At 36.9% G+C, this 9,397-nt stretch overlaps 1 protein-coding gene across 1 annotated transcript; it reads right to left on the reverse strand.

Annotated features, from left to right (window-relative positions):
- Positions 1–2,133: 2,133 nt before the first annotated feature.
- LOC127094256 (uncharacterized) lies at positions 2,134–5,137 on the reverse strand. The gene is made up of 7 exons (XM_051033112.1): positions 4,680–5,137; positions 3,826–4,286; positions 3,501–3,684; positions 3,156–3,380; positions 2,950–3,066; positions 2,630–2,863; positions 2,134–2,535 (listed from the first exon to the last, which is right to left on the reverse strand). The coding sequence occupies exons 1-7, from the start codon at positions 4,743–4,745 to the stop codon at positions 2,317–2,319; spliced, it is 1,506 nt and encodes a 501-aa protein (XP_050889069.1). The 5' UTR covers positions 4,746–5,137; the 3' UTR covers positions 2,134–2,316.
- Between the last annotated feature and the right edge of the window lie 4,260 nt (positions 5,138–9,397).

The raw sequence follows: 9,397 nt of genomic DNA on the forward strand, positions 1-9,397 counted from the left end.
AAAGACACATCTACCTTTTCTGGATGTGTTGTTTTGCTCCAAGCATGGGATTGATCAAGACTACCATCCCTAGCGCCCATCAACAACAACCCTTTCACATTCCCGTATGCACAAAAGTAAGTTGTTTAAAATGCTATATATTTACTTGCTTTACCGATTATTATCTCTAACTAATATTTTTACCTTTATGGTGCAGATGGTCGGCACGTGGTATGAGTTATAACAGATGTCCTAGACACTGTATTACCCAGTATCGCAATCTCTTGGATCACCTTCGATTGACATATGTATGTATAATAACCTAATTATTTTGTAATAATTTGTTAGTTTCTTCTACCAAGTTCATAATCTAACATACGTTCATATTTCAGTTCATTTGGCGTCCATACCTAAATTTGGATCATGACCATGAAATCAACGAAGAAGATGTAGTCGTATGGACTGTATGCACACCGATCATAAGATTCACCACTGTGGAGATACACAACAGTGATCGTGTGAAATTGCAGTTCGGTATGCTTCAACACATCCCAGATCCCCCAGCAAACCTAGGAGAATGACATCTACGCAAAGTTAACGATCAATGGAACTTCAACCCATGGCAAAGCTTCGTTAGATCTGAGTGTCACAAATGGAAGCACCGCCATGACCATGTCTTAACTGACGTTGTGATGCCAACTGAAGAAAAATCAAGTCGTACTTATATGGCTTGGTACAGATCGGTTGGTTTTGAGTTCATCGTCGAGGATATGTACCTATCGATCCACGCCAGGCAACTTACACACCAAACGCCTCAACATCTAACCCCTAACAACATTGTCAGATCGGCTACACACAACCCTATCCGTCAAACTTTCCGTTCCACAAACACACAAACATACAACCCTAACATGCCATACACCCAACCACAATACCAAGAGCATACCCCGTACCACCACCAACAACTAGATCATCAACCAGATACCCAACATCGCTTCGCACCCAACACATCACCCTACCAAAGTCGCCTTAGCCAAAACACTCAACGATCATTTAACACCAACCTTCCATCCTCCTACCATAGCCAAGAAGCCCAAACATCTCAAAATTGAAACCTTCAACAACCCTATCTTTACCAAACACCACAACAATCTTTCCAACCTTTCTTCAACGCATCATTCACACCAATGTCTCCCTTCAATCGTCTCGGTCGCCCTCCAACAAGTCAAACACAACCCAACTACTCTGGCATGGGTCATGAACTCGGCTATGGCAGTACACCTTCGATGCATACACAAGACTACGTTGATTTGCCTGACTATCTCAACATGTCATCTCCTGCAGTTGGTAGTGATGTTCCTAGGCCCTCAGATGCTCAAACACTTGGGGTGAATCATCAACGTGGGTTAGGGTCACGGGTTCGGGTAGCTAGGGGATGTGGGACTGGAGGTCGGTTAGGTGATCGGTCATCAACATTAGTCTTTTTTGTGTAAACGGGAATTAATATTAATATGAATTGGTCCGATTTCGACTTTATGTATCATGTAGACTATTTTTGAAAAAAAATTACAAAACACACTGAGATGTCAATCCAATTGGCGCATCCCTTTAACCTTTACAGATAGGCGTCAATTGGATTGACTGCACCATGTGCCCTAACCAATCCAATTGGCGGCTCCTCTTTAAGTTTAAGAGGAGGCGTCAATTGGATTGGTGTCTCCTCTTAAAAGGGGGGTAGAATAAGAATTTTTTTGAAATCAAGATTATTTTGGGATTTTTTTTAAAAATTTGGGTTATTTTAATAAAAAATTCGTTTATCTCCTTCAAAAACCCCATAAATTACACACAAACCATTTTTAAGATTCATCACTCTTCTCCATAATTTTCTATCTTCATCTTCCTCATTTTTGTTTCATATTTTCGAAAATGTCACATTGTCAACTGTGATTTGAAGTCAAACAATCAAAGCATTGATTATGTTTGATGTACTAAGAAGACACAAAAAGAGAGAGTGTGACTATAACGATTGAGTTCTTTGATCCGTGACAGTCATGACAAATTTGAACTTTGGAAAAAAGTTATGGCATTATAGAAATAACTTCCGAAATTACATGGACAAGATTATAACTTTTTTCAAGTGGTTAGATGATGACATCGTTGAAGAAAGATAATAATAGAATTTTAAATCCATCTTAATAACATAACTAAGCTTTTATATTTTTGTCAAAAATAAAAGAAACTATACAATTTTGTAGTCTATATATACTCATCCCTACATACCAAGCCATGAGTCAAATAAACTGTTATAGAACAAAAGAAAAAACTGCATTTGATTCTTCAAATAGCCGCGTTTTCTCGTATAGGATCGTCATTGAGTCGATAATGAGTTAAAACTTCCCTGGCTCGAGCACTCCGATATTGAAGTCGGTGATGTAGTGTCTCCGACATCTGGTTGAAAAACTCAGCATCCCATCTCTGAATCAATAAAGGGTCTTCTGCATAGCAAATATATATCGACGTAACAGCACTCTCCACCACAACCATCGCCAATCCAACCTGAAAACATAATTACGCCACATTCACGAAACTGGATTTCCTCTAAGCGCGGTAACCGATTATGAAACTTGATTTAAAGGAGATTGGAGTTTACCAAAACCATTCCCATCAGCATAGATGTGGAGCCAATCATGATAACTCGGTCACTCCATTTAACCCACGCCCATGCACCAGAGCAAGTTCCGGTTATCAACCCGCCGAAAACAGTGCCCATTAGCAGGACAGCGCCTGAACAATCGTACGCCACAAGTGCCTCGACCCCGGTTGACTGAAATAGCTCCCACGCATCTCTAGCTGAATGGTTAAAGCTTTTACCGTTAACAGCTATCTGCAAGTGAGATCAAATCACCATCAACCACATTATTGTCGGGGAAAATCAATAACCTGGTTAACGACATGGACATAGACGTATACCTGAACATAGGCGTATTTGTTAAAAAATCGAACGAGAGTCTCCACGAGATGAAAAAGGAAATCAACACAGCAAAGCAAACACTCATTGTTGCCAATCTTTGACCGAACTCCACGTATCTGATAGAAAAAATCGAAATGTTGATAGAAGAAAAAAGAAAAAGAAATTAACTTCAATTTCTCACCAAAAAAAAAAAACGATTTCTTACCTCCCATCGCAGTGTCCTAATAGCAGCAGTGAATAACGAGCCATAACAAATGCTACCAAAAGATGTTGTTAAAGCATACTGTAAAGATTTCGTTAACGAGTTAGCGGGAATCGAAGCAGCCTCTCTACCACCATGGAGAAGAACAAGAAACACCATCCCAGACACTATAACATGCACGGTATTACAAAGAACTGCGCCTGTCCAAAATAAGCTTACAGAGAAAATCTGCAAGCGGGAAATGTAATAACAGTGTCATCAGACGAGGAAAGCTCGAATAATTAATCTGCTTCGATAACCAGTCCAAACAAGAACATATAGAATGAAGAGCAAAACTTGCCACCTCACCACAAGAAGCCACCAGCGTCCCCCGTCACTCAAGTTCGAAGCCACAACACCTGCTGCTCCAAATGACCATAAGGCCATCCATAAAAGCACAACAAACATAAATGCATATGATACTCTCATAACCTCGGGAAGATTCCAAACCATCTTCACAGCTTTTTGCAAAACCAACATCGTAAATGGAAGTCTGTAGAAGAAAAGAAGCCATGAGGAACCGTCTTATATACTCAAAAAGAGAAAAAGAAACAGCTCGAGAAACCATACTACGGAAATCACATGCCTCCGACATGGATTTACAATACATGAAAGTATGATCTGAGTGCAATACCTGTCTATGACGGATATAACATACAAGAACTGGAGAGCAGCGCCTATAGCAAAAGCAACCCCCCAGAAAATCTGCTCGGTCCAGAAACACAAAACACTGATGACGGCGAGATATGTGGTCAGGATGTGAACAGAAACCTTCATCATTTGAGTAGCCCGGGAACCCAACAACAACATCCAAGTCCATCCAAGAACAGTCCCAATTCCACCAGCAACCCCATAGAGCGGCCAGTAAGTCTCTGTCAACCCAGCTTCATTCCCCGAAAGACCCGAGGTGTACTTATCAATGTCAAGTCTATTCTCTATCTCAAACCTATTGAAGCCAAGAACCCCAAGAAGAAATCCTAGTCCAATCAAATGTATCACAAAAATCCCTAACCAGAAAACATCATGCCACCGCCGTGATTGTTCCGCGGCCACCACTTCACTGCCGCCGCCACTTCTCCTACTCCGGGCTGCACTCTATCCCCATAAAAAGCAACCAAATTTAGAAATTCTAACTCCGTTCATGACTCTTTCATAAACCAAGTCAAACAAAGTCAATGACAACAATGAAAAAATAGATCCTTTTCCATTAAAAGAGAAATTGGGCCACCCCAATTGAATGAAAATCAGTTACAATTATCACCAAAATTTAGTCTTTTTTCCAAGGAGTGATAAGTGATTTCTTCCACATCAAAATAATGATTATACCAACAATTGTAATTCTAAAAAAACACAGAAAAACAACATAAAAATTGAATCTTTTGAGTGCCCAAATTATCATAAATTAAAATGATGCAAAATAATAGAATACCCAGATATCAAAAAAGAGTGAAAATTGTGATTTGAATTGAACAGTAAACAAAAGAGTACCTGATCAGCGGTGGCTGTGGAAGAAAACTCAGAGGAAGAAGACGAGATAGTGGGAGAATCCATCATTGGAAATGGAGAACCATAGTATGAATGTATGAAGAAAAAGGGTGGAAATTGAAGGAAAACGTGAGAATCAAGGCGAGAGAAGGTCAATGGGTATGGTATGATGGTGGAGGATTTGTTTAATAATTAGGGTTTTGAATAATGGTAGAAGTCAGTGAATGAATATTAAAGTGTGAAAGAGACATGAAAAATGGGAAGGTTGTGACAAAATGTGGAGAGGAAACTGAAAGTTAACGGCAATGAATGGAAATTGGGATGAATTCTCATGGAAAGTGTCGTTTTCGTATGTTTCTTTTTTCATAAAATGAAGTTCTATCTTCAAGAATGGGTGACACTTTCAACTACAAAAAGAGTGAATTTTCTACCAAGTATGATCATGACATTCTTGATAAGAAAAATGTTTGACTAAATGACAATGTATAAAATGGAGTAGAGTAAACCGTAACACCCATTCAACTATTATTATTATTATTATTTTTATTTTTTTAAACCAAGAGAAAATTTATTTATTGTTGAATATTTTCAAGAAGGCTTTGAATACATTTGTATTAGGCATGGTTCATTGTACCTTATAAATTATTCATTTATGATTTATCTTTTACGAAATTTTAAAAATACCTTTAGAATTTTGAAATTGGAATTTTGACGCACTTTAACCATAATAAATTCAATCTTAGAATCACGTGAAATATAAGTAAAAATTAAATTTGGAGATTGAAATATGAATTCAACTTTAGATATTGAAATTCAGACACATTCATTTAAGTGTGTGTTGACACTTTTTCCCTCCTTATTCCATTATATTTAAAATCAACTTCTCTCAAGATGGGAACAAAGCTCTCACTCATTTAAAGTCATTATTTATTCAACATTGCTCTCAATATTTACTTTTGTTCATTCAAACCAAGAACTTCATCAACTTCTAATTCTTTCCATTCAAACTAAGCACATTCATCTTTCACATTTGTAAGTTTCTCATATCCTTACCTTTCTGATTTTTATGCATACAATTCAACTTCTAATTCTTTCCATTCAAATTAAGCACATTCATCTTTCACATTTGTAAGTTTCTCATATCCTTACCTTTCTGATTTTTATGCATACAATTCATTAATAGCTTAATAGAGTATAGTTAAGGTACACTAGGTTACATCCAATAGTAATGTAATTCCTAGTTAGAGATGGAATGAATTTGGGACATTTGAGGGTTATGGTTGATTTTTGGTATGGTTTATGTTCTCTACGTGCAATCAGGATTTCAAAATTTGAATGCTTAATATGGATAACAAAATACGAATTTTTGTGTTTGTCATTTTGTTTCTTGTTTTTATTTGCATAAAAACATTGTTTCTACTTATTTGATTATGATATGCCTTTTCTTGTTTAATTATAGAAAATGACTGACGAGCAACAACTATATAAACATGGTTTGGATGTACCGAGATGCTTTAATGCATTGAGAGAAAGCTAAATCGACGCAGGTTGTTGGAGAATCATCTTGAGATGTTAAGGGATCCTCTTCTTTTGGTCATGTATCTTCGACTCATACTGAAGCACCTGTTGGCCCCGTTCATGTTGTCGTACATGCGGATGATCCATATCCTACCATTGGACCTGATGTTGTTGCACCTGATAGTTTTTCGGGAGGCCTTTAAGACATTTCACTAATTTCTTTATATGCACACCATGCTTCTAGGAACGTGTGAGAATGAGAGGTAACATAAATATTTATTTAATCTTTTAAACATTTGTTTTATACTAATTGAATTGTCTGACATTGATGTATTATTTTTGCATTACCGTGAGATGTTTAAATGTATAAACCATGGTAAAAAAAGATATCAATGATGTTGCAGCATAATGAACCATGGTTTTAGTAAGGCTTGGAGCTATATGGGTTAAAGGACTTCTGTAGGACTAGATATGGTTATAATGGCCATGGTTTATTATTTGCATTTGTTGAGAGATGACACATAGAGACGTTGTCATTTCATCTTCTTATCTCTAAGATGACTATCACCCTTTATGAAGTATCATGTCTCCTACATCTTATGATCACAAAAAGATTATTGTATCACTCTAGAGTTAGTATACTTAAGACACTTGACCTGATGGTGACATAATTAGAAGTTGATTCGGGTAAAGCCTAAAGGGAGATATAAGACACTAAAGGGTGTTATGCTAGATTTCCATCCCCATCAAAAAATTATATTAACCACTTGAATGCAGTTGTGGATGTTGCGGGTAGTTTATGGAAGACGAAATAGCTAACAGGAAGCAATTGTCTATTTCAGGTAATTTATTTACACCTCCACATATATTAATTTCATAATACGGATATTACACCTTTACTGATATTTCATCTAAACCATTTTAGGACATAGACCCTCTAGAATTTTCCACATAATGATCACTAGGACTATGTTGAAGACTACACTTAGGATTTTAAATGAGCGACCCACTCAGTGGTAATCTGACGACCAGGTTGTCCTGGCCTTTTTATTGATCATATCCTATTGGATGATATTTGTTTCACACTGTGCGATGAGCACCGTCATAAATGACACTTGGAGGTAATATCCTGGTACTTTAGATGACTGACTTGTGAGTCTCAACTTATGTACCCACATTTACCTTGGCAAGTACTGTGGTAGTTTGGGTGTTACAAGGTATACCCAAGGACCCCACACAAACATGGAAATTGGGCGGGGACAGGGGAAAATTTAAGTATTACCAGCCCCGCCCCCACCTCCATGTACCAACCCCGTCCTCGCCCCCAATCGGGGGGAAACAATTGACCACCCGCTCCTGCCCCAAATGAGGAACATGTTTTCTCGCACTCACCCACATAAATCATAATTTTTTTATAATGCATATGTTTTCCATAACAACAAAAATAAATAATTAAATTAAATATTTTAGTCATTTTAATAATACTCATAATATTTGGGCATTTTTATTTAATTTATATTTTAAAGAAATGAATAATAATTCAAATAAATTTGATATCATAATATTAAGAGAAGTATATGAGTCATAAAATAATTAAAAATAAAGACAATAAATTCATTTAATAAGGAGGGGAATGGGAGGGGTGGCTACAGGACGTTTGTTGGACATGTGACTCCAATCACGCGGGGGGGGAGTGTTTCAGAAAAACTTTGATTTAAATTTTTATCTTTAATATTATCAGAGTTTTAAAATATTTTTAAAATAAGCAACATAAATTTAAATTCCAGAAGATAAAATTTAAGGGAAGAGAGAAGACACTAGGAATTATACAGGTTCAATCAAGAAGACTTGGTCTTATCCCCAAGATTTGATCTTGCGAGTATCCAGTAAATCTTAAGATCTTTTAGTAGGTTGAACTCTTGAACCCCCTTATACAAGGAAAATGAAGTTTCAGACTAACTTCAAACCAAACAATAAAAGCTGGAGAGAAGCGATTAACCTTCCTTCCAAACGACGAACTAAAGTAGAAGGAAATCTTTGCAAACAATAACTTGAAGTGGTTAGTCCCTGTTCTTGCTAAACATTATTTGGAGAAACCTTCCTGAAGCTAGCCAGGTGAGATCACAATCGTCTTGTCTGGCAGGAGGTATGTTAGGAAGGATTCATGCCCACCATTGTTGGTGGTCCAAGGTTTTCACGTGTTTCTCCTTTTTATGTTATTCATTAATCAGATGCCCCTTCTCTGTTTGGTCTTAAGACCTATTTATATCATAAACCTTCTTCTTTCCCTGGATTTGAAGAGGTGTGGTTAATGGGTTTTAGTAACCATTAATCATTTGTAACTGCTCATCGATAATCGTTTTGTAAAGGATTCGTCCATTGGAATGCCATAACGGTTCCGACTTAGACGATCCTTTTAGAGCCCGATAAATTGTGTTCGGGATGATTATGGTACCCGTTTCCCGACTTCATAATAATATATCATAAGAGTGTATCCATTGATAAACACACCGCTTTTGATTAAAAACTTATCTGTAAGCTCCATAGAAACTTATTGAAGCTCTAGACACATATATAGGGCACGCTATATGAAACCATTGATTCATTTTGTCAATATTTTAACAAGATTGTTGAGGAGCTTTTTTATGGATATACAAACTTCCAAAGCATATTTTGCTATTATATGGGTAAGAGAAACATGTATTCTCTCTCTTTACTCTGTTCTCATGATCTCCAAGAATGAGATCTCAACAATCTAACAAATTGATTGGCGTAGGCGGAATATAAGCAGCGATTGTAAGTTTAACAAGAGGGTAGTTTAGGAAACGTAACAGTTCGAAAACTCTAAATTCATATGAATTTTTCCTGATGAAAGCTTCCTCGTGACAAAACTACCAATTTTATAGTGTCGTCATTTGTAGTGGCACTGAAAGAAACTTTTAGACGTTCGACAGTCACCACCAAATGATCTATCTTGGCTGTGCAATAGACCAACGGTTTCACCTCAAGCTCTTCCACGGGAAGAGTCTTATGAGAAGCCTCATAATGTGTTTCAACTTCATACTGCAAGATATCATGACAACTAATGACAATAACATTTAAAGACCACTCCCTCAGTTTCTTTTTAGATGTCAATTTCTTGATATTTTTTGTTTCTTCTTAATTGTCACTTGCAAAGTTTAAGATAGTATTAACTACACTTT

This window comes from Lathyrus oleraceus, chromosome 6 (genome assembly GCF_024323335.1).
Source record: "Lathyrus oleraceus cultivar Zhongwan6 chromosome 6, CAAS_Psat_ZW6_1.0, whole genome shotgun sequence".
Taxonomy (NCBI): domain Eukaryota; kingdom Viridiplantae; phylum Streptophyta; class Magnoliopsida; order Fabales; family Fabaceae; genus Lathyrus; species Lathyrus oleraceus.